This window comes from Telopea speciosissima, chromosome 2 (assembly GCF_018873765.1).
Source record: "Telopea speciosissima isolate NSW1024214 ecotype Mountain lineage chromosome 2, Tspe_v1, whole genome shotgun sequence".
NCBI classification, from domain to species: Eukaryota; Viridiplantae; Streptophyta; class Magnoliopsida; order Proteales; family Proteaceae; genus Telopea; species Telopea speciosissima.
In genome coordinates this window covers 14,114,619-14,140,373 of record NC_057917.1, presented here as the reverse complement: position 1 = coordinate 14,140,373, position 25,755 = coordinate 14,114,619, and the positions used below count along the sequence as shown (strand labels likewise).

General features: G+C 38.6%; 3 protein-coding genes across 5 annotated transcripts in view; all 3 read left to right on the top strand.

Annotated features, from left to right (window-relative positions):
• The window catches only part of LOC122653094 (ras-related protein RABF1-like), a 48,760-nt gene extending 47,786 nt beyond the window's left edge, over positions 1–974 (top strand). Inside the window, exons 8-9 of one of the 2 annotated variants that reach the window (XR_006331708.1) lie at positions 185–533; positions 740–974. Coding sequence is in view for 1 of the 2 variants with exons in the window: in XM_043847022.1 (XP_043702957.1) it covers positions 185–223 (39 nt within the window). In the remaining variant the exon portion in view is untranslated. Of the gene's footprint in view, positions 1–184; positions 703–739 lie in introns of those variants that run through there. The other variant, XM_043847022.1, reaches the window with a different exon arrangement.
• A 10,970-nt stretch (positions 975–11,944) lies between these two features.
• On the top strand, positions 11,945–12,386 carry LOC122650476 (auxin-responsive protein SAUR32-like). The gene has a single exon (XM_043843889.1). It carries the CDS (start codon positions 11,952–11,954, stop codon positions 12,384–12,386), a length of 435 nt encoding a protein of 144 aa, XP_043699824.1. The 5' UTR covers positions 11,945–11,951.
• A 3,744-nt stretch (positions 12,387–16,130) lies between these two features.
• On the top strand, positions 16,131–23,890 carry LOC122653065 (ribosome-recycling factor). 2 transcript variants are annotated; one of them, XM_043846998.1, is made up of 9 exons: positions 16,131–16,167; positions 17,145–17,386; positions 21,452–21,601; positions 21,691–21,806; positions 22,024–22,115; positions 22,352–22,373; positions 22,471–22,539; positions 23,263–23,331; positions 23,408–23,890. In XM_043846998.1, the coding sequence occupies exons 2-9, from the start codon at positions 17,173–17,175 to the stop codon at positions 23,486–23,488; spliced, it is 813 nt and encodes a 270-aa protein (XP_043702933.1). In that variant the 5' UTR covers positions 16,131–16,167; positions 17,145–17,172; the 3' UTR covers positions 23,489–23,890. The 2 variants fall into 2 exon arrangements, with proteins under 2 accessions (XP_043702933.1, XP_043702932.1); XM_043846997.1 differs by lacking the exon at positions 16,131–16,167 and having other exon boundaries at positions 17,114–17,386.
• Positions 23,891–25,755: the final 1,865 nt, after the last annotated feature.

Here is a 25,755-nt window from a genome sequence, read left to right as displayed (position 1 = left end):
GAGATCATCATTGTTTGTTGTTGTATGCCAACTATGCCGCAATGATGCTGACAAGTTTATCTAAACATTATTGCGTCCTTTGTGAAACCTTTTTCACTTTGCTACTTTTTCGACAATTGAGGATAACAAGGTGCTTTCCTTCTTAATGTGGCAACTGAATATTCTTTAAATACTTATTTGACAGGAAATTGCCAAACGTCTACCCCGGGAGTCCTCATCATGATATTATGGAGTGATGAATGTATAATTACTAAGCAAGCATCGAGCTGGAGCTCCCTTACTTCTATGTTCTCCTTCTTTGTATCATAGAGTTTTTAGTCTGATTTATCTTTCAATGTGCTCTATTCTATGTCGGGTTTCAGTTTAATTTGATCACGACGTCAGATGCTGAATCAAGCTTTCAAAGGGGGTGAGATGTGGCAAGCAGACATTAGCTTGGATGGGATGTGCACAGAATGCAGTAGCCTTGTTGAACCTATCTTACTCAATTTGAGGGATGCTTGTTCAGGTGGTAATGGTATGACAGTAGAAATGTCTTTCCACATATTCTATTCATAAGGTGAGCCCAAAGGCCTTCTAGCAACAGGAATGAATAATGGTGATATCATACATCTTGGTGCAAATACAATTAGAACAGATAAACATTATTGGAGTCAGAAAATGATAAGATGATAGCTCTTAATGGAAATAAGGGATGTTATTACCTAAGCTATTCTTGAATTACTCTTTTTTCTGACAGGAAACTAGAATACAGTTTTATTGATGACCAGAAAGAGTTATGGGAAAAAGTGGAGAAGCATTTTCAACTCTGTTGCCTGTTTCTGCCATGTGGGTAGTTCGGAGTTCCTTGGATAGTCCACCTGTAATTTGGTGATCTGAATCATATAGTTGTTAAATGGGGCTTCTTACTTGTTTCTTTAATGGCCCTATTCTTCACCAGAACTGGCTGTTTCAAATAGTTTACTATTTTGACAGATATTTTTTGGATTAGACTGAAATAATTAAATTAGTAGATGGTGAATAACAGGGGCCATAAAAGATTGAAACAGCCAACATTTTTTGAAACAGCCAGTTCTGGTGAATAAAATTCTATACCAAACCCTAGGAGGGGGTGGAGAGAAAGGGGGGAGGGGGAAGCAAACATTCAAGCCTCAAGCCTACCTGAGGAGGCTGCAAGGGAGAAATATCAAGACCTCAGGATAAAACAATATGCCTGTTCCTTGGGTATAAAAAAATGGGTCTATGAGGGATAAAGCTGAGCTTGGAGGACATATCGAAAGAGAAGACTTATAAAAATAAAATACGTGGGCTAGAACTATAAAAATTGATTAAGAATTAATGTTCCCATGACAGTGCCCTCAGATATTTCTTTGCTTGATGGCAGAACCATGCACTGATTTACCCTCTTTGAGACAATTTGCACTGATTGACCTCCAGATCAAATATTAATAGGCAGTTCGGCTATGTCAATTAAGTTTAAACTGCTCAATTGATTCTAAAAATTGCATATTCGTTATTATCTTAGCATGTTGAAGTGTTGATTCTTCTATAATCAAATAACCAACCGTTATAGATTGGTGGAATGTCTTAACAACACTTGTCACACCCAGCCCCAGTTAATCCAAGGGCATGGTATGATCAGATGCCAACAGACATCCAACAACCACCAGGATCGCAAGTGCAGTACTCTCATTCACAGTTCATCACAGTACAATAATCAAATGCAGCAGGAGAGAAACAGATAATAAATATGGACAATTATAAGCAGAATTTTTAAGTGATAACATCTTATATTCATATAAGAACTTGTAATTACACTGTACATCATCTCAAAAGTAATACAAGCATAGATGTATCCCAAAATACTACATGTCTATCTATAATAAAAAATAAAAATAAAAAAACAATATATAAACACAAAAGAAGAACAGCTTAGTCCGTCAGCCTAGATTACAGGAACACGCACTGGTCGCATATGCACGAAGGATCATGCACTTCAGGTTCATGCACCGCATAGTCGCTATTGGTGATGAAGTCCAAAGCAACATCACCCACCAACTTTGGTTTCTCACAACCAGCAAAGCCATCTGAAAAAGGGGAACTCCACGGGAATGAGCTCCACTGAGGGGAAATATGCAAGCTTATGCATGATGCATGTCTCAAATCTAATCATGCAACTAACAATAGATCTAGGTATCATGAGGTTATATGCTACTGTAACAGATGATTGTATTCCTAGTTCTGGAATCCTGCATCAGACCCTAGCAATACAACTCTGTTACGGTGGAAGCCTACTCGGTACCAGAATCACCCATCAGTCCCCAGCAAATCCCCAAAGCTAACCCTACTGCACCTTCCATTCCGAAATTTCCCATAAGATCTGGGAGAGCAGTGACTGGCATTACAGAATCATGCATCAGACCTACCACGAGTTATCTAATACCTCACCCCTATTGGCAAGGGTCGTAGCATGGGGTTTATGATATCCTAGCCATATGCACCTTTTAACATGTATGTCAAGAAGTTCCACAATATGTAGATTATCCAAAACATTTCCATCATCATCTCTTTATCTCATACCAACATACCATCTCAACTCACAATCTCAACATATCACACAGAATAATATGCAATGAATTATGGAATGCAACCTAACTTCATGCATACATCTAATGTAAAAGAAGAACTATCTCTGTATGTACATAACCCTAATATAATGAATGTGACAGGTGCAACAAGCATAATATAAGAGAAAGAAATAAACACTCCAAAATTAAAGTCTGATTCCCACTCTCCTTGAGTTGGATGATTGTCCAAGCTAGAAGAAGATCCAACTCCTGCATAATCCTCACCAATATGCAGGTTCTACCCTAGTTTAATGGTACATAAAGTTAGTTGGGTCTTAAGGTAAAAGTGGAAACAGAGCTCCAGCAAATTAGGGCAAAACAAAGTCAGCAAGGAGGACCTGATGGTCGAGTAGACCATGGACTGATCGTCCGCAGGGATGGAAGCTTCACCATTAGGTGACTGATACAGTGCTCGATTTTTTAGGTTTCTTTCATGAATTCTGCTATGCACAACCTCCAAAGCTTGAATTGGCTTAGGGGAGATGAAGAGTATACTAATTGGGTTGAATCAACTCAATTGCATATAGGGTTTAGGGGCTTTTAAACCAATTTGCCTAATTTCTAGGTTTTTGGGTTGCTTGAGTTATGAACTCAGTTGAATCCAAAGAAAGAAGAAATTGGTCAGATCAAAAGGGTTTTGCAGCCTACCTGAATGAGATTCAATAGGAGGAGACAACAACAACCCAGCCAATCAACTTTTCTCCAGACCTTCTCTCTCCAGCACCCAATTCTTTAGGTCTTCTCCCTCTTCTCTTAATTTTCTCCATAGCAAAATCAGAACTGATTTGAGATAGAAATGAGGTTTTAAGACATAGTTTTACTTATATAGGTAAGACCTACTAAGGTCCGTTTGGTTGGGTCATATTAGAATTAGTTTGGTTAAATAGGTTATTTAAAAATTTTAAAGGTTAATTCTACCCAAGTAAGATCTATTATCGGGTCCCGGGAAAGGTGTCCCATAATGTAAATGGGAATCCGACTGAAATAGCATACGGGGAGTTCAACCAAGCCAGGGTATGCGGGTCCCACAGGGAGAAAATTGTATTTCAGCCGAAACGATCCCTCTTTGACAAAACAAGATAATAGTTTCATACAGAATTACTAACTGGTTCCTTACCTATTGCTCGACCTCTGAGATTGACAGGTTTTGCATATGCTCTATCCAACATTTCTCACATGCAAAACTTATATGTGAGGTCCCATCTGGTTCCTCAGACCCCGTGATAACTACATCAATCGATTCTTCAGGATCTGTTATTGGTGAACTGGGGGATTGGTCTGAATTCTCAACCAATAAAGCCCACAACATTGAGGCATATATGGTTGCTGAACCTAAACCTGAAATCATACAAATTCAATTAAACTCGGTTTAGAGGTGGGTTTTACATCACTGAACTTGATTACTTCTATTTGGTAAAAGAAAGACCATGCTCAATGAATTCTAATAGTTGCATATTCTATTTTATGAACTTTATACATATATATTCTCACTAGTCTGATAATCAATTTGTTTATTTTACAGATAAACTATGTCATTAAGTAGTGTGAATAACAACTTCCCAAGTCCATTAAAGTACCAGAACTTAAGATGTTGATGTCAAAAAAAGACAGTAGTGAGAATTCAGAGTCTTGCCAGAATACGAACAAACTATACTATTGCTACCCAGATTATCCAAAAAAAAGATTTGGATTTTTCTCATGGTATGAACCCATAGATGCTCCAAGTGAATTTCTTGCGAGTAGAGATAATACTCCAATAATTGTAGGTGAAGAAGTACATAATTGGAGGTGAAAGAAGAGTTGCAAAAGATGAGGGAAGAGATCCGCAGTTTGAATAATACAATTAATATGATAGGTCATATAATAATAGCTATGCTTATTGTGATTTTTGTATATTTTAGTGGAGGAGCTTGACAAAATCTTATTAAGTTAGATCAAGGATTCAGAGCCATGAATATAAATGGAAGGTTCCTATAATCAATGAAATAAAGTGATTACTTTACAAGCTTGATGTTCATTACTCATTTTTTCATTTGTTTACTTGAATGTAATAAGGAATTCATCATCCATACAAGAAATTTAAATACAACATCGAAATCTTCATAATTTTCATTCAGACAATATTCATACCTGTACAAGATTAAAACCAAATGTTTCTCATTTGAAAAATTACAACCACGAGCAAGTTTGATGACGGGGTTGGTTCAATATTGATCCACAATGTTATTTTGGGCTAAATATCACAACTCTTAATACACTCTTTTGTTTCCATTCTTACCCATTTTCCACTTTCACTTTAAAGAGACATCTTATAAAATAGTCCAGTCTTCAAAAAATTTGAAGTTTTTTTTTTGATTTTTTTATTTCAATTAAAACAACAAAGTATAAGTAAATGGAATTCAAATCATAGGTTTTTCCATCGATAATCTCTCTCTCTCTCTCCCACACACCTTATGTGAAAGAATCCTACAACTCACATTGGTTTCTCTTCATTATCTCTTTACAACTCTCGCCTGTGTCTGTGTTTTGAAAAATACACTGCAAGTGCTGCATCAACTAATTTGGATCCTCTAACGTTGCCCGTCTTGCATTGTGTTGCATAAACACAAGGCCGCACGTAATGATCGCCTTACCCCTGCCCGCGGCCATGTGTCTAGGCAGCACGGCGCAGGACAAGCAGCGCGCCGTAGAGGATTTGGATCTTGCATCAACTATCGTGTGAATTAAGGTCAAAGTTGGAATCGGATCGGCCAATTCATATCAGAATCGGTATTGGATCAGCCAATTCGTATCAGTATCGATATCATATTGTCTAATTCGTATCAGTATCGGTTGAGACCAATACTGATCCCTGACCGATCTCATCTCGATGGACTAGTACAGACAAGGGTAAAAATTTAAATTAAAAATCTAATTTTTTTTAAAGGAAGCAGGGGTAAAACTAACCGATCTGGATCGGTAGACACCGATATCGATTACCAAAACCCATGGTTTTAGCACATGGTATTGGATCAGGTATTGGTCACTTGCAAAACCAATATGATACCGCTACAGTATTAACAAGGATCGACCATATCTTACAAAATTGTCCTTGATTTCCCTTTAAAAGAAGTTATTTGACTGTTTTACCCCTTATCTGTACCGTGTCACCGATACGATATCGACACAATATCTGGATCGGCCATAATTGAAACTGTTACATATCGCCCTGATACGAGTGATATGATAACGATACATATCGTGGATGATGCGATAATACTTAATACCATGTTAAACACTCTAGTCAAAGCTTTCAAATTTAACTTTAACTTCTACAAAAAAAAAAAAATAATAACTTTAACGATTTGTAGTTAAGGTTTTAACACGGTTGGGCCATATCTTAATTACCTATTTCAGCTCAATCATGATTTATGAATTCCTAAAATAAAGGGAGAGAGCTAAAAGAAAAATAGAAAAAAGAAAAAAAGATAGGGAATGGAAGCTAACTCTCCGTTAATTGACATCAAACGTGGCATTAGAAGGTCATTGGAGAGGAATCCTCTTCTATGTCGTTGGAGAGGATCTGAACTCCCTCAATTGTTACCGAGTATCTATTACAATACCCTCATTTGAATACTTTAATGTAAAATAGTAAAATAATTTCTTTTAACCTAATGACACATAATTACCTAGATAAACAATCAGATTTATATAAGAGCATACCTAGTGCACAAGGCTCCTGTAACTGCGGGGTTTGGGGAGGGTCATAATGTATGTAGCCTTACCTTTCTTTGCAAAGACATTGTTTCCTGACTCGAACCCGTGATCGCTAGGTTACAATTTTGCAACCTTACATTGTGCCGATGTCCGCCCTCTACACAATTAGCTTCATATATAGGGCAAGAGATCACTACTTGGTTGTGTAGCTCCTACACCAGCACGAGGGCTAATGAGAGTATAGACAAGGGCATTAATATGGATGAGATTTTTTATTTTAAGAGGGTCTAGGCGATAATTTCACACGCTATTGTGTCTAGGCACAGGACCCACGCGATCAAGCATCATTCTTTTTCCCAAAGATAAATTAAGCAACCAACTTTTCTCTTAATTTTCAGTAGATAATAATGTAGCTAATGTCAGGTAGAACAATGATTTATTTAGTTTTGTGAATTATATAATTCTCAAGAATATATAAAATATTTTATACGGAGAGGAATCGATACACTAGCATTGTGTATTGACATCTTATACGCTAGAGAGGGAAATGCCCCTTTCAATTGGTATCAGAGTGTACAAAAGGAGATCTACAAATAATGATAAAAGAGGAGAGAGGATATGTGAGAGAACGTATATACATCATTTTCCCTATTTGATGGTACACAAGCCAAGCCAAAGGCTTAGTAAGTAAAATGTATTAAACAAAGATTAAAGTCTTTTTTATTTTTTGTAAGAAAGAGGGCTATTCATTCATGCGCGCCCAATGTCAAGCAAAAGAAAATGAAATACATAAACAGATAGAGAACATGATAAATGCAAGGTATGGATTACGGTATCCAAAACCAATGAGCGAAAATTGACCTGATCTCACATGCCATTGATTGGGTCATCCAGACTAGGGGTTGAGTCACAACCACTTCCCTAGATAACAAGCTGTAGACATAGCTAATTTTAAGCGCATGCACATACATGTCAATAGAGGGGGCCCCATACGTGCCGAACAGTCCAACGCCACATAGCCCATGCGTTCTGACACACTGCCACTAAGGGTGTCAAAACCAAATCGAAACCAAACCGTTTAAATCGAAATCGGCAGGTCGTTTAGTTAAATGGTCCGGTTATGGTTTTACAAATGACACCATTTATTTAATCGGTTCGGTTCGGTTTAGATCGACTAATCCAACGATTTTAAACCATGTAATCCAATTAAAACCGATTATAACCAAACCGTCTAACCATTTAAAAACCTCAGTTTCATGGGAGTTATTGATTCGTACTGTTATGTGCTTCTGGGTCTCTGTATTTTGAAGCTCTAACCATGGCTTCCGTTGTTCTTATTTCATTCTTAATTTTTATATACATCTTCCTTAATGGTTATATGCACTGCCAAAGGCCCCCATTTTCTTTTAAAAAATGTAGCAGGTAAACAGTGTAAATTAGACTTAGTAAATGGTTTATGAAACCATCTAGTAACCGTCTAACCAAAACTGTGTAAAACCGTTTAAAAACCACTTAACTGAAACCATTTAAAAACTGTTTAAAAGAAACCATTTATAAAATAGTCTAAGTTTTGATTATGAGACCGTTTAGTTAAACGGTCTAATTACGATTTCTACCCTCAAGCATTCAAAACCGAACCGAATCGAATCGAACTTTTTAACTGAAACCAGGACGTTTAACACCCTTAGCTGCCACAACCTACTTTCAAATAGACTTGTCGGATCGACAAAGAGCTGTTGGATCGACAAGTGGAGCTTCGATTGATGGCAAGAAGACCACCAGAATCGCTGCCACAACCTACTTTCGAACAGATTTGCAAGGATTTGTTGGATCGACAAGTGAAGCTTCGTCCGACGATAGGAGAGGATTGGTGAAGATTGAACGGCGACTGGATCTTCGGAGTTGATGATAACCTCGGTGCCACCAGCACCAGAGTCGGCATCACCTGCAAACACACAAACAAAGAAAAAAGAAAAACCTCCCTTTATTGGGTGCCCCTCGGTGTTGTCCATATAGAGCCTAGAAACTACAACGTAAAATTAGAGCACAAAACCTGCGATTGATTGTCGACGATGGCAAAAAAGCCTAAACGACCATAAAACGGGGAGCTTTAGGGGAGGGGAAGGGGGAAGGCAGAAATTATTGGCTGTGATAGCCATGGTGAGTGCAGGGCAGAAGGGGTGCGGGTGTAGATGGAGGCGGAGCAAGATGGAAAGGGCGTGGGTACAGAGAGCGGTGGAGCTGGGCGGAAGGGGGAGGCGGCTACAGAAGACGGTGAAACAGAGAGGAAGGCGGGGCAATGATGATCCATGAAAGGGGGGATGCTTTTTCAGGCAGGTTTGTCGTCGTCTTTATCATCATCGTCGTTGGTGGCATCGTCTCCGATAGCTGTTCCAAGGGTCATGATGGAGGAGGAGATGGGAAGTAAGAATTACACTCACTAATGATAGAGAAACCTAACATGCACATCAACGGAAAAAAAAACCTAACACACAGCGGTGGAAAAAACCCTAAAAATGACGGGCAATGCTTTATTTTTTCTACTCTCTGATTATACCAAAGGGAGAAGTGTGAAGGAAGAGATTGATACGTTTCGATACAACCAAATCCGATAAACAAAGATTAAAGTTGATCTACCAAATAAAAAAGGGGGAAGTAAGTCAATTAGACAGTTGGAGCAGAAGTTAACAAGCACTAAAATGAATCATAGATGGTGCAATTTGATTGAATACAGTCTAATCACATTCCCAAATATATTTTCTATTATTTTTTCCATAAACAACAAAATATTTTCATTGTTAGTTCTTCTCTTTATTCACAAGGTTTCAATGCCCAAGATCCCATGTCACCTTTGTTGCTGCATCATTTTTTCTATCTTAATGACTGGAAATAAGACTTCCCTTAGTCACCCTATTATGCATCCTTACTAATTGCCCTTATTTCACAGATGTCTTATTCCCAATGAATGGACTACATCAAGCTAATCCTTTCTAGCACTTGCACCTTCTTCAACCACATCCTCATTCTTTCTCCTCTTTGTTAAATTCCATCAATACGTAAAGATTATCTTTTGCCTCCCTTTACCATGACAGAAGCTACCTTATTCACATCTCATCCATCATCTCTAAAACCTTATATAGGCCTTGGTTGGATGGTATCTTATTTTCTAAATTAAATCTATCATTCTGCTCTCCATTCTAATTTACCGTTCTCGATTGACCCACAAACTTTATTTTGTTGTTAAATAAAGTAGGATAATCCATGAAATACCACATGGGGATCCAATCCAAAATCTTAACGCATTGAGTGGAGATGGCCCAAGGATATATTAAGACACATCCAAAGTCCTAGATAACCGATGTAGGAGTATACCTCTATAACTCCAACATTTTCATGATAGTTCATTTTGGTCCCAAACTTAAGACGTTCTTACATTTACAGTCTAATTTTGTGCGTTACATATCAATGCACTGGATTCATAATGTTTGTTTGTGAATAAAAGAGATGCTAAAAAAAAAAAAGAATCTAATTCCCCCCAAAAAAAATTCTTGAGACAGATATCTGGTTGTGATTGGATAAAATTCTGAATTCAGTGGCAATTTTGAAATTGAGTGGATAAATTGTACTCATCAAGACAAGATTTCTTTTATAGTGACTCTGTAAGAATCCCCAAAAACAAGGAATGCTCCTCTTTTTTGGCTACTCTGATGCTTTTCTAAGTTCCTCGTTAGTTTCTTGTGGAGCAAAGAATCAAAGCACCATATATGTAAAGTGAGAATATCAAGCACTAGCTCATCTTGCTAGAAAATAGTATCCAGTTTCTCTATCTACCCTATGAACAAGTGTTGCCATTCAACCACCTTTTAATGTGAATGAATGAATATTAATTAATCCAGTGTGATTTAATGGCAGCATGTTGTGATATAAAATTAACGTATCTAGTGCACAAGGCTCCCGTCACTGCGGGGTCTGGAGAGGGTCATAATGCTTGCAGCCTTACCCTGTTTCATTGAGAGGCTATTTTCCGACTCGAACCCACGATCACTAAATCGCAATGTAGCATCCTTATACTATTGCGCCAATGTCCTCCCTCACATTATGATTGTGATTTGTCATTATTAAATTCAAAAGAGATGGTTCTTCCTTATTGCATATATTCACTTTGTGTCAAAATCTTGTGGTTAATTGAACTGTTATATATATAGAATCCTTGTCTATAATCTTTGTTAAGAATCATTCTTTGCTTGTCCTTAGTATCTATCTATAAATACCTAGGCATCAAATCCTTATCTAGATCTAGAATTGAATTCATTCCTCATAACTTGTGTATTGATGGTGCCTTATTAGGTTCTTGCCTCACTAGATTACCTTCTTGTGGAGGGACTTGTTCACAAGTGTGAGGTCTTGACTCATGACTGTCAAGAGGAATAATCTAGATATCACTTCTGTAGTGGTCTGGCCATCCATTTGAAGGAAAAATTCTTGCCAGTGGGTTGAGGACCTAAGGAAGAGGCTAAGGCATTTCTGTACATCAATGCCAATTTATGTTACACATATACCCATAAAAAGATTCATACAAAATAAGAAATTAATGGTTTTTGGTTTGTATTAAAGATACAGATTAATTACTTGTTTCATATCGTTTTTTCCTCTACTAATTAAGAACTACATATATAGTAATACTAGGGGTGTCGTGTCAAAATTTACTCCGAACCGATATGAGCTTATTGGATCATGTTTTCGACTGAGGTTTTGTGACACTGAAGCCAAATCAGACCGCACCAAAATCGATAAGACACCGAATCGAAACCTATATGCCCGATAAACCGATACCAGATCAAAATTCATTACAATACGTATTTTTTTTACAAAAAAAAATTTACATTTGAATATATTTACATGGTAAATCAAAACCGAACCGATAAAAAATTGAAATCAAACTGAAACCAATGCACCCTTATTAAATCATGTTTTAAACTCACTCTTTCTCACATCGAAATTCGTGAAACCGGTCCGAGTGACCAATTAACAACCCTAAGTAATTTCAAAAGTAATTAAAAGATCTTTGTCCCCTCGAATTCCCTGCCCGGCCCAGTGCTTGTAATAAGGGGTTAGACCTAGGGGCACAATGACCACCCTAACCCTGTCCAAACGATCTGACTAGGTGGGGTCCACCCCCTTTATTACAGGCACTTGGGGGGAACTGGCTGGGCAGGGAATTGGAGGAGATAATTTTCTTTAAAACAAGGGAGATTAAAAAGTGGGGAGCAGAGAATGGAAAATTATCGGTCTCCATTTATCTGCTCCTCCATTTCCTCCATTACATTTAATAGGGGGAGTGGACCCCACCCGGATAGTGTGTTCGGGCAGAGGGTTGGGTGGTTATTTCCCTCCTATAAGATGTAATGGAGGAAATGGAGAGGCAGATAAATGGAGACGATAAAGATCCGTAGAGAATACTGATAGCGTGGAGGGTGACATGACTAGGCAGAATGGACGTGTCATAGGCTCTGGAAACTTCACTCACTTGCCCTGGTCTCTCTCTCTTTCGTCCTAAATAATATATATGAAGCAGGCCAGCCAAGCCAAGGTAGTAGCATCACCAAAACAGATAAAACATATATAGGCATGGGTAAGTCTAGAACTCTTAGTAGGAAGAAGAAAGGCATTGTAAAGCTCAAGTTTGTAATAGAGAAGCTACAAAAGAGCTTCTCACTGTCTAAGAGACCGGCTTCCTTAACAGATCATGAACTTGAAGAAATGGGTAACTCATCATCGGTGGTGCCGGAAGATGTGAAGGAAGGTCACTTTGCAGTGATTGCACACGACGATGGTGAGCCCAAGAGGTTCGTTGTGGCATTGAGTTACCTCACAAATCCGGCGTTTTTAAGGCTATTAGAGCAGGCGGCGGAGGAGTTTGGTTTTAATCAAGAAGGTGCTCTCACCATCCCTTGCCGGTCGAATGAACTGGAGAGAATACTCGGCGAGCATTGGGAGAGGGAAGTTAATAATTCTAGTAGTGTTCTTTGGATGTCATGCAAAACCATGGTGAAGAGTAATTAAAAACAAAGAAAAAATTTTTAAAAGTTTCTATCTATCTCAATGATTTTTGTGTGAAAGAGTGATTTCGTTCTTTATTATTCATTTATTCTCGTTTCTCTCCTTGATTAAGAAGACTGGTTTTTACAGTTTTCTGGTTGCATGTGAACTTGTGAAGCCCTTTTCCCTCTTCTCGTTTTGTTTATTTCCCAAGGAATTTCTAGAATTCTTGTTATACGTTTGTTCCAACAATTCAGATCCTCTACAGCGCAGTTGCCCGTGGCGGCCTGTGCATCATAGACTGGACCGTGCGCACAATGATCGCCTTACCCCCGCTTGGGCAAGACGTTTAGGCAGGGGTAAGGCAGTCTTTGCACGCATGGCTCAGCCTGCGCCGCTCAGGTCATTACGGGCAACGCATCGTAGAGGATTTGGATCCTTGTTTCAATCCTCAACCCTCTTTTCTGTGTATGGTACGAGTTCGAGGGTGGGTTTTGATGCAATAGTATGGTTGCTCCATTTGTGATCACCAAGTGGTCATGGGTTCGAGTTTAGAAACACTCTCTCTGTCTGAGAGAGAGGTAAGGTTGTGTACATAATTATGACCCTCAGTAGCGGGAGCCTTATGCGTAAAATCATCATCACCTATGCACCTAAATACAAAATTTCGGATCCGACTCCTCTACTTCCACCTGCCCGGTACTGTGTGTACCCCCACACACAAGCGCAGAGGAAAGTACCACTTTACCCCCTATCGGGCAAGACGCTTGGGCAGGGGTAAGGCGGTACATTCTGCCTTACTTGTGTGTGGGGGCGCACACAGTACACAACAATAAGGGCAGGCGGAAGTAGAGGAGTCGCATTGCAAAATTTCAGTCTCGGAATCCATTTGTAGCTCTTTAGCACTCGGTACGCCAATTTTCATACATTAGTCCCATTTCTCAGAAGAAATGAGACAAGGAGAGCACAGATTGGACGATACGGTAAATTTTGCCAACATTGGAATGAGTCCCACTTCTAGATCATATCCAAAAACTAACGCACCTACACTCCAAGTGATACCCATAAAAGAAACGAAGGAACAATTAAAGCACATCTATTACAGTGAGTCGTAAACCTGCTAACCTCACTAGCTAATGCCTCTATACTACTGAAAGAGGAGTCTGAAGCTCAGTTAGTTTCTGAGAATGTGTACTCAAGTGTACCAGGTGGTCCAGGTCAGGAAAAAGCAACAGTCAGTATATCGAAGCTTTTGTACGTTTGAGGGAAGTAGTTGGCTTCTTCTTAATTCAGTCGGAGGGTGCATGCGTGGCGAAGATGAGAGGAAAACAAAATTGGCGCAGCCATCGAACGTGCTCGTATAAAGAGTAGTTGTCGGTATATAAAACAACTCATCTCGATACGAATCGCGCCGGAAGTTGCAGGTGTAGTTGCCGGACTGATTTGCTCTTGAGTCGCTCGAGAGAGAGAGAGAGAGAGTCGCCAGAGGGTTCGGCCGAGAGGAATGCTTTTAACAGTCATGAATGAAGAGGGTTGGGGATTTGAGTTATATTTTATTTTGTTTGACGAGGTTAAAATTGTCTTTTACGTTACAATTCTTTTAAAGTTGAATATTTTGTTCCATGAATCTTCACTCTTCAATGGAAGAGTATAAATAGAGATTACAAGAGAGGTAATCCTTGATGGACTTAAACAAGGGAAGTGGATAAACTAGACACATAAAATATATAGATTACAATTGGAGAGAATCATAGAAAACCGGATTGCCATTCCTAGTGAGATTTCATATCGCATGTGGAGTATAAATAGAAATCAAATGAAATAGGTTAGGAGTTTTTTCAGTTTTGAAATTGAAATTGAAATTAATTTCACTCTTGCTTTTTAATGAACACATGGTTAATTTGATGGGCAAAACAATAGTTTCATGTTAAAATAAACCACCACCCTTCTTTTTCTCTTGATGGTCTCACCAGCATCATGCCACTACCACCACCTTGCCCCCGCCCTCCACCCGCGTTGAGCTCATCCGTAGCACGACACAGTATGTAGCGCACATCCAATGGCCCTGTGTGTTCGGGCATGCAACCCAACACTCTACCTGTGTGTTGGGTTGCGTGCCCAAACACACAGGACCATCGGATGATGCACTACACATTGTGTCGCGCTACAGAGGACTCAAATCCTCCTCCACCCTCTCTTAAAGAAATATAGATGATTTTCAATTTCTAACCTCACTGGTCGATAGTAAGTTTCGAATGTTTTATTCAAAAAAATGTTTTTTACTGTATAAATTCATAAATCAGGTAAAAAACGTGTTTTTACTGGGTACCGTATTATACACTTATAACTACGTATTATAAGGATATAATACTTTTTTACTTAAAATTTAGTTAATGTAATTTAAAAAAAAAAAATCGAAACTAAAAGTCTAAAAACACGCAAAAAACCCTGATCCATACCGCACCTCCCAAGTCTCCGTATTCTATATTTCTATGTCTTCGAACCCTAGCCGACGGTGAGATACCCCTCTGCCCCTTCCTATTCTTCTTCTCCGTTCACGGTGGCCGGCGAGATACCCCTGCCCCCTTCCTATTAATTGCAGCGGGGTGATTGCAGACTGCAGAGGCGGACAAGCGGTTGAAGCGCCAACTGCTCTGTTCCTCTTCTTATTCTCCGTGTCCGGTTGCAGCGACCATTGAGTGGTGGGAACTGGGAACAGCGCCGACTGCTCTGTTCATCTGAGTCTTTCTTCTCCGTCTTCATCGGTAAGTCTTTTTTTCTCATGTGAGTTGGCATTCTCTTGATGCATTCACAAAATGCAATGTGATCATGCAATTTTGTTGATGCATTCACTGCTCTGTTCATCTGACTACTCATGTGAGTTGTCATTTTGTTTATGCATTCACTGCATCTGATCATGCACATCTAACCCTGGAATTTTCCCTAATGACAATGCAATGTTGTTCATAATTGAGAAAACCTGTGCAATGTTTCAAAGAGCTTTTTCTTTGGTGGGGTTGTTGCCGGGAGAGAAATTTGGGGGGGGGGGGGGGAGAGGGGTTGGTATTTGGTAATTGAAGTAGGTTTCATTCATATAAAGTTGAGTTCAGTGGTGAGGGAGATGTAAACAGTGTGTCAAATATGGATCCCAACTATTAATTTTTATCATATAAATCAGTGCTTCAAATCTGGATCCCAACTCTTAATTTGTATCATATAAATCAGTGCTTCAAATCTGGATCCCAACTCTTAATTTGTATAATATAGTAAGGGCATGGTGAGATCAGGGGACCCCAACGATTTCAAATGAAGCAGCCCATTCTCATTTCTCACATTATCACAAGAAATAACAAGTATAAGCAAATGCCAACCAAACAGAGAACATGATATTATTTTGTTTATTAGATGGTTAATGTCTCTTACATAGTGAATATATGTCCATATTTTTACTTATAGCGGTGCCGTATTAAACACATATCGTATCATTGCCGTACACGTTTTATTGTGCCGGATTTTTTAAAAGTATTATTGCTATCTGGTCCGTTTAATTCCCGTACGTATCCGTACCCGTTTGATTGCCGTTCCTGAACTTATTAACTAAGGTCGGTGGCTGGTTTGGGTTAACCGTTTGGTTTACCCAAATGTAACTCATTTTTGTCTGTCACTCAATATCAAACATTCAAACCCTAAACCTCAAGCCCTTTGTTTGCTCTTGTTCAAAGGAAGAAAAAATAAATAGAAACAGAAAGTATAGAATCATGGAACTTGAAAGGACTTTGAAGCCTTGAAGTTCTCACTAAGTGCATACACCCATACAGGTGAGGTACTGAGATGGTTTCCATTTATTTCTTTTCTTTCCATTTTATTGATGTAATTTGTAGTAGGTTGTATCTCTCGATTTTCTGATTTCTTCCTCCTCTTTTTCCTTTATAATCCAGAGGAGTTTTCTTGCTTTTTTCTTCGACATTTAGGAGGGAACGTGGGATTATAAAGATTTTAACAGTGGGAGGGGAATGGTTAGTATTGCAAAATATCATTGCTTTCTGCTCTATGTTGGAATTACAGTCAATGAAGCTGCCTCTATAAAATGGTCTCATGGATTTTATGTAGAACCTATTGTTTCTTGTTTTCAATCTTAAGATTCTGTGCGGGTTTTTTCTTGAAGAGAAAATAAAATTGTAAATTAATTTATATTCAGTTTTTTTTTAATCACGAAATAAATAAATAAATTAATAAACTCTATGCCTGTATTATGACAACCTTATAGTGTTTCTGTGCATGGAGTTCTTCATTTATTGAGAATTTGAGTGCTGAGGTTTTCTCTCCGTTTCTTTTGTCTTCGTTGAACTAGCTCTGACTTTTTAAATATCAATTTAATGAGAGACAATGTGATTTCCCAATGTAGAGCAGGTAGAGAAATCTCCCCTTGAACCCGTCCCCTAATTGACCCAGGAAACTCTCCACGCTTGTTTATATTTTAGGTGTAAGGATTGCTGCTGATATGCAACTTTTGAATTTTTTTCTTAGGGACTAATTTCTGTGATTCCTGATTCATCTTTGAATAGCCAGTGAAATTATCGCTTCTTTCACCTTTTTTCCAACATAAAAACTGATTATCACTGTGACAGAGCAGACAGTGACTATTACTGCAAACCCAATCAGTTGGATGGAAAAGGAATCCAAGAGATCTTAATGATCTTAGTTCCAAGTTCTTTTGTCCTACAGTGTTATACAGGTTGTCCCATTTTCCTCTTTTCCTTTCATTTACATTACATGATTATGCACAGTGAAGGAGAATGAAACTCTAGCTATGGCGATCTCTCTAAGGCGTGCTTTCTCAGCAAGGAACTTTCTTTTCTTCCGAAGCTCAATCCACTGTGGAAATCTCTCATACTCGCACTATCGGAGTTTATGCAACCCTGTACGAGAGAATTCAATATTTGGCCCTCACGAAGATTGCAGTGTAATTGGGCTTGATTTTCTGAGAGAAAGTCGAAGATGGTTTGCCAAAGGAAGAAAGTCGAGTAAGTCTCTTATCTTTGTAATTATTTTTCTTTATTTCTGCCGTTAACACCTCGTCTAAGGATTTCATTTGGTTTTTCTGTGCCTGAAGTGGTATGATCAACTTGCATTCTCTCATTTTATATGATATTTATTGCCTGTAACCAGTTGGAGCTAGATGAAATGTATATAAAGGACTCTTTCACTTCTTTCTTTCTCTCTTCTTCCCCTCGCCCAACAACAACAACAACAATTACAAGTCAGCCTTATCCCAACTAAATGGGGCCGGCTACACTAATCCTTGCAAAGACAAAATATTAATAACAATAGTAAAAAGAAAAAGGTACAACATCAACAACGACAACAACAAAACAGCCTTATCCCAATTACATGGGGTTGGGTGCATGGATCCTAGCCCTCCAATCAGATCTACTTGAGATCGTATTTGAAACAAGACGTAAGCTATGCATGTCTTTCCTCACCACTTTTCCTAGGGTTATTGTAGGCCTGTCCCTAGCTCTTTTAGTACATTCAAATGTTCAATCTAAATCAAGTCACTTCTTTGGGCTGGAGCATCCTAAGGCCTCTGTTGAATGTGGCCATGCCATCTCAAACAACTTTCTCGTAGCTTATCTTGAATTGCGGGCTACTCCTTAATCAGTTTTAATATGGTCATTCCTAATTTTATCCTGCCTAGTTTTGCCACACATCCATCTCAAAATTCTCATCTCCGCTACACATAACTTATCTATATGACGCTTCTTAACTGCCCAACATTCCGCACCATACATCATAGCCGGTTGTATGACAATCCTATAAAATTTCCTTTAAGCTTTAAAGGAATCCGTTGATCACACAACACTCTGGATGCACCTCTCCACTTCAGCCATCCTACTTTAATCCTTTGTGAAACATCATCCTCTATATCACCTTCTTTTTTTTATGATTGATCCCAAATACCTAAAATTATCACTTTGTAGAATCTCCCTCTCATCAATTTTCACCCTCTCATTTCCCATCCTAGAGTTACTGAAGTTATACACCCATGTACTTTGTCTTCATCCTAATTATCTTAAAACCTTTTGATTTCAAGGTTGATCTCCATAACTCTAGTTGTCTCATCCACCAAGAGGCGCATTGGTTGGAGGAGAATGATGAGATCTCAAAAGATAACCAAAAGAAATAATCCCACCAAGTAATAACCTATTGAAGCAGCAATGATCTTGATATGGTAATCTTCAAGAAATCGATGTGACAATCAATTGAAAGAATTCACAGCAGCTTGTAGCACTCTTGAACTCGAATTTGGACAAAATTAGGGTTTGGAGTCAAGAACCGATGAAAGGTGTTGGGGGAAGGGAATGGCTATCTCAGCTTGGGCATCTCACCCAACCTATATCAGGATTTTCGCAAAGGCTAAAACCAATATTTCATTAATCAAATTCGTGTACAATGCTGGCCTCCCTTACAAACTTATTTAGAAGACTAAAAAATAAGCTTAGATACTAAAAAGGAAAGGCCTAACCCTATCATTAACCAATAAGGTAACCTAAATTGAATAAGAAAGTGAAATAATAAAGAAAACAGACTCAAAATAGGACTCTAACTAAACTAATTTATTAATCCCGTTTTCCTACTTTCTACACATATTTAAGGCTCATTAAATTACCCAATTACAGAATAAACCTATGGTGATCAAAGTTCCAATACATATATGACCCAACCCAAAGCTTATTTCCACTAAAATAAGTCCCGAGTGACTTATCTACATCATGTCACCTCAACCAGCTTTAAGGAGTTATCACGTTGCAACCCTTTCAAAACAAAATTGCGTTTTAGATTTGAGGGCTTAACATATGTACATTTTCTTTAGGATCGAGAGCACCCTGTTGAGCTTCGAACCATTGTCGACAAATTCTAATGATGCATATCGAAAATAATTTTGTTGGTCATTGATAACATCTCCATGACTGACCATGATACGTAATTCTTTCTTTGCCCTTCATCTACAAATAAAATAGCAGTTCTCCCGTTGAGAAAATGAACTATGGTCTTGAGAATGTAGGGTTCCATGGCCAATTTGGACTCTGATACAAAAAGATGCAATCCTGGGTTCGAGAACCCCGTTTGAGATTGCTGTGGGCCCGCCCAAAGAAATGTATTCCAATTATAAAGGGGTAATGAAAATGTGTTAATTAACCAGAAATTTCGAGCCACTTGGTAGATTAGTAGAACAAAGGATATAGGAGGATTTACAATTATTTAACAGGGACAAACTTGGAAGCGATGATAAAATGAGGACAAAGGTAAAAGAAGTAGGTAAGGGTAATTTTGGAAGGCCAATGGTTATAATGTTGCTTAAAATAACATCACCAGCTTCTTCTTCTACCTCAAACAAAACCAGAAACCAGCGGAAACCTCTTGAGCTTCGAATGATAGAACTCCTCCAAAAGAAGTCCAACCGAGCTGAAACTTCAAGGTATGATTCGCAATCCAAACCCTCTTGAATCCAACTAATATCAGACCAAAAACAAGAAATAAGTTTTAAACAATAAATGGTTGCAACGGATCTGGTCGAAGTTCTGAAACCATATCTGATTTTGGTTTAGATTTTAGAACTCTAGATCCTCGCAAGATATCTCGATAGGATTTTGCATGTAAGGTCGTCCTGGAATATCTAAGTTTGAGAGGATCAAGCACAAGAGAGATTGAATGACTCTTAGGTGGGCTGCGACTACCGCCCAAAACAGGAACAGAAAAGAAAGCCATAGAAGAAAACAACAGAAAAAAATACAGAATACAGAAGAGAGAATCAAAAGAGGATTGGAGCAGGGAAGAGGGAGAAGAGAGGGAAGGAAGGAGTAAGAATTGCAGGAGGGGGGGGGGGGGAGAAGAGCTCCCCAGCCAATCGGCTACCCAAGGCCACGTGGGCTTCGATCAAACAAACAAATTCAATTCATTTTCATTCATCTGAATATTGAGATTACATGTGTATAAGTAAGAGGAAAGTAGAAACCTACTCAACTAGGAACTAAAACTTTAATTCAAACAAGAAACTAAATAAAGATTCTCCTACGTATTTAACTCTATCTAAAACTCCCATATAAAAACAAGTAATTAAAATTTACCAAAAACCCCAAATGCATGTCCTGGTTTGGATCAAAATTTGGCTCTATGATGAACCAGACCATTTCCTTCGTCTACAATCTGCATGAGGTACATTCATTTCATTTGATAGTTGGGCTCCCAATGAATTGAATGGGGCATGCCAGGAGGAAGAAATGAAGAAGGAATTGTAGAGGGCATAGAGCATGTTTTATGTAGGAATTAAAGATTATGTCTGTCCTGTAACCTGAAGTTGTCTTTAGCTGAGGACCTGAGGTAAGCATTCGGATATCCTGTTACGGAACTTACTTTAAAGTTAAAAGGAATATGCATGTCTTCGACAGTCTTCCAATGGTTGTTCTCTTTTAAGATTGATTTATGTCATGGAGTAGTTATACTCAGCATATTTCAATTTCTTCTCTTTCCATCTATTATGCTCTTCCTTTCACAATCTTGCCGCTTGATGAATAATGGGAACATCTTCAAGTGATTTGTTAAGTATTGTAATGGGTATTGTTGCATTTACATGGTCTTGGTTGTGAGTCAAAAGCCATACTGCAACTGATTTTTTCAAGATCTAATGTTAGCATTGCTTGTCTTATTGACTTTAGGGTCTCAAATGGACCTCTGCAATACATGCTTTCTCACCCTCGAATGTTGGCATTTGCTTGTTAGATACAAGCTGGCCTTTAGCTATGTGTTTGTTTTAGCCCATGTGGTAGTATTGCTAGAACAGTTATGAGACCATTGGTGAATGATGTGTTGGCTGCTTAGGATTCTGTTTGCATGGGCTCTTAAATTTATTTCAGTTAAGTGATGTATATAACAAGCATGGCAAGATAGATGCTTTTTTGTGGAGGAACCACACAAGTTTTCAGATGTACAAGAAACTTTGCTAATTAGAGTTCCATCTCCCTAGTACAGTGACTATGTTCACGATTATCTTCATGCTTGTATCTTACAGCTTTCATCTGCATTTGTAGGGAATGATGATGATGATGATGGAGATACAGTTGGAGTTGTGCCGGATATCCGGCCTACTGTTAAAGCAGCTGCTCAGTCACAGATGGAGGCAGCAATGGATGCCTTATCACGAGATCTGAGCAAATTAAGGACAGGAAGGGCATCAGCAGGTACAGTGCCATGCACTGCTTTATAAATGAATTTCCAGCATTCAGATCCGAAATTCTTAGGATGACCATTTGTGAATTTTTTTCTACAGGAATGCTCGACCATATTATTGTGGAAACGGGTGGTGTAAAGATGCCCTTGAGTCATCTAGCCGTTGTTTCTGTCATAGATTCAAAAACTCTCTCCGTAACACCTTATGATCCAAATGTAATGGAGTATACCTTTACTATAACGAAGTTTAATGTTTATTAGTTGGATATGCTTCTTTCTTATTATTTTTTTTTTAAATTTGTCGCTGTTGAGTACATGTTTTGACATTTTCTTCTAGGGGAATTCTACTACAATATGCCAGTGCTGTAGACTTTAAGATACTTTGAGTTATTCTCAAGAAATTATGACCTTATAAAGTGTACCTGTTCTGCAGGCCCTAAAAGAGTTGGAACATGCCATTGTTTCATCTCCTTTAGGTTTAAATCCAATGGTGGAAAGCCAAAGACTGGTTGCTGCTATCCCACCGTAAGTAATCCTTCCATTCAAACTCATATTTTGCATTTAATTTTTTGTGCTTGTCCAAAGGAAGGCCAGTTACCAGTAATAGCCATTGCTAGCAATTGGACCTGGGACAAGCTCTTTATGCTAATTGAGCGAAGAACATTATCTTTCCCAAACTTCTCTTGTAGACTGTGAGCCTCTTATGTTTGATTGATTCTCCCCCAACTCCTTTAATGTTTTCTTCCGGTCTTTATTGCCAGATTGACTAAGGAACACATGCAGGTGAGCTCATTCTGGACTACGCTCCTTATGTCCTCCCCCCCCCCCCCCTCTTTTATCTCGTACTATAATCAATAGGTCATCATTGGTTTTGTATCAGGCAATGTGTAAGGTGGTCACCAAATCTGCTGAAGAGGTGAAGCAAAGCATAAGAAGAGCACGTCAAAAGGTATGGCACAGAAAACATAGGTTCTTGTGGTTCTTTGCTTCCGTTCTACTATGGTTGTGAAAGTAAGATAATTGTTTAAAATTGGAACAGTATGCCTCAACAGAAACAGATGGTTCAAAAACGGTTCATAAGTGTTTTAAGTTTCATTGACTCCAGCAACATGTAGTCTAATTTTGCAAATAGGATAGGTAAAGGATGTTGGCTGGGCCTTCCCTAGGTCAAATCAACCCATGGTGGTCATCTAATTCACTGAACAGTTTCATGGTTATGATAATTAAATCTTACCTAACTTACAATTTAATGGAAAATAAGGTGCTAAATAGCATGAAATGGTGGAAGTGGATGTCTGTTCCCAGCCAAAGTTATGCCTTTTTGATTATCATCGTCCTTGGATGTGGTACAGGATCCATCCTTAATCAACCATCAACTCTCTGTGTGTTGCATGTGTAGTTAGTTTTACGCATCCAAACAATAGGTCTATCATTTGGAGATCATAGTAATCACCAAAATGCACAGACCAATTGGATGTTTTCAACCATCATCTGAGTCAATATTTTTCTAGAAGGAAAATTTTGCAGTTCTGATGAACAGAATATTTGTTAGTTACTTGGGATAATGTGGGTTAGGGCCACCTTGAAGAACACTTCATGTGTGAGGAAATATGAAAATCATATTGCATCCTCTTAAATTTTAATATGTTAACTCTTAAACTTGGTTATACAGGCATTGGATTCAATAAAGAAAGCAGGGTCAAGTATCCCCAAGGACGATGCAAAGAGATTTGAGAAAGAAGTGAGTAACACATCAAGTGACCATGGAATGGTTTATGTTTTTAACCAAGATCTCTGATGGTATCTTCTTTCCCTAGGTCGACGAGATCACAAAGAAGTTTGTCAAATCAGCAGAGGAGATGTGCAAAGCAAAGGAGAAAGAGATCACTACAGGTTAAATAGCAAGTGATTGCCATTTCATAAACTCAATGACCTCTGACCAATCTGACTCTTCTATCTTGTTGAAAGCACCTCTCTTTAGAAAGAGTTCAGTTGGTTTGGAATCAAGAAGTACATGATTTTTTGTGAATTATTTTCTGAATTCTTTTAAGAGTTTGGGCATTTCAAAACAAGGGGAAAGCTGGATGAAGCTTTGAACGTTGGGAGCTTCAAAGGGTAAAGTTCCAACATCAATGGAAAATGCCTCACCTCCATCTTTGATGGGATTTTGAATTAATCTTATGATAAAGCTCTCGTAGAAGTACACAGTATGCAGATTTTTATATTTTTTTTAAGTCAGAATCCATTTGTAACGATGATCTATATTATCGACAGTATTTGCGCACCTATTCAGTAAGTTTGATGGACTCCATGACCAATGATGGTTTGAGAAACGTCTGGCTACAAATAATTGTCTAAACATGTAGATCCTCCTGAACCACATTGTGTCATGGTGCACAATTTGTTGATTCTTCAAGAAAGTATCCTCCTTTGGAAGGTACTGAATATTTTCTATCATAAAATTAAATGAAAGGAAATTAGGTAAGTTGGTATGGTAGCCCCAACTGTTGTAATTGCAAGGGTAGAAGCAAGGGTTGTTGTGACAGCCAAATGTATAATGTTGAGTATATACGAAGCCCATTAGGGGCATTGCTCCGTGGATGTTAGTATTTGCTGAATCACGTATATCCTGTGTTGTGGATTGTACTGGTAAAAAAAATTGGAGTGTGTTTAATGCAGGATGGGTGTACGCACGAGGTGGACCTTCCTACATGTTTGTGAATGCAGGAATGCATGTAGTTGAGAGTAAAGGTGTTGCATATGATTGTGTTTGTGTGGATGTGGTTGTGATGTATGCATATGCTTGAGTGCCATGGCACCATCGAGTGAGTTGAGAAACGAGCAATGTGGGTTCGAAGATTTTAGTCACCACTGATTAACCCTTCTCAGTGGCCATTTGGGTACAACAAAAATAAGGGACTGGATCAATTAAAAAAAAATAAACTGAAGATGCAATCCTGGAGTCTCTGGAACGATGGGCTTGAAAATGGTTAGGCGAAGTTCATTGTTCTTAGATCTATAAAGATGTTCATAATATCAATGTAGATCGTCTACGGCCGTAGCAGCCTGTGCGGTGTAGATTGGGCCGTGTGTGCAATGATCGTCTTATCCTCTGCCCAGCGCTTTGCCCAAGTGGGATAAGGCAGTCATTGCACGTGCGGCCCTGTCATGTCGCACAGACTGCTATGTGCAGCTGGGCCGGAGGAGATCTGGATCCTCATAATGTTGCGTTTTAGGGTATAGACTTCAACTGGTGACTTACGTGATTGACCACTTATGAATCACGTTAGCATGTATCTTTTATTGATCCTTGTCTCACTGTATTAGCTGTTTTTTTTTTTTTTTTTTTTAAAATTTTTATGGTACGGCTCACTGTATTAGCTCGATACATGATAGGAAAGACCGTATTTTAGTATATAAATATACTGGCTTACTACTCTTGGCCATGCACCAGAAGGTAAATGTTCTTAAGACACCTCCCTCCCTCCCCCCCAAACCCGAATTTTTATCCTCTTGTTACAGCACGGTGCTGTACTGCATTGTGCGGCGGCTACAGAGACCAAGTGCACCATGTGGGGCCCATTGTGCCACATGGCCTCTGCAGTGCCGCACGATGCAGTACAGCTCCGTGCTGTAACAGGAGAGGATAATGATTCCCCATACCCCCCAAAGAAAAAAAAAAAAAGGTGTCTTCTTTTGGGAGTTGTGAATTTTAGTTGCTGATTTTTTTTAATGTAAATTTATGGGAAAAGTTTTCCTTTACCGGAAGGATTCAGCTACCACCTTAGAGTCCTAAAAAATCTCCCAATTGGACGAAGTTGACAACACCCTCCCCATGTTGGGCGATACCTTCTCCAGCCATCCGAAGGTCGTGGTCACGAGATTCCCTTTCATCGTGGCTTAGACTATGTTTGGTTGCCAAGGGAATGCAATTACTTTGAGGTAAAGTGAAATTTATTTTTAGGGAAAAAATTTCAGGTGTCTAGTTTCCACGGGAATATATTTTATATGGAGAATAAATTTCAGTTGTAAATTAATATTGTTATTTTTATTTCTTGATTAAAGACGGACATAAAATTAAAACTCGGGAATTCTTGACCTCGTGACGCTGGTCTCTCTTGATTGAAATATCAAAACCTCTAAAAGGCGTTTATTCTCTCTTTGA

Coding starts and splice junctions, on each gene's coding strand:
- LOC122650476 (XM_043843889.1), top strand. CDS start 11,952: ATGGGTAAGTCTAGAACTCTTAGTAGGAAGAAGAAAGGCATTGTAAAG.
- LOC122653065 (XM_043846998.1), top strand. CDS start 17,173: ATGGCGATCTCTCTAAGGCGTGCTTTCTCAGCAAGGAACTTTCTTTTC. Junction 21,602..21,690: donor GACAGGAAGGGCATCAGCAG/GTACAGTGCCAT, acceptor TTTTTTCTACAG/GAATGCTCGACCATATTATT. Junction 22,116..22,351: donor CTGGTTGCTGCTATCCCACC/GTAAGTAATCCT, acceptor CTTTATTGCCAG/ATTGACTAAGGAACACATGC.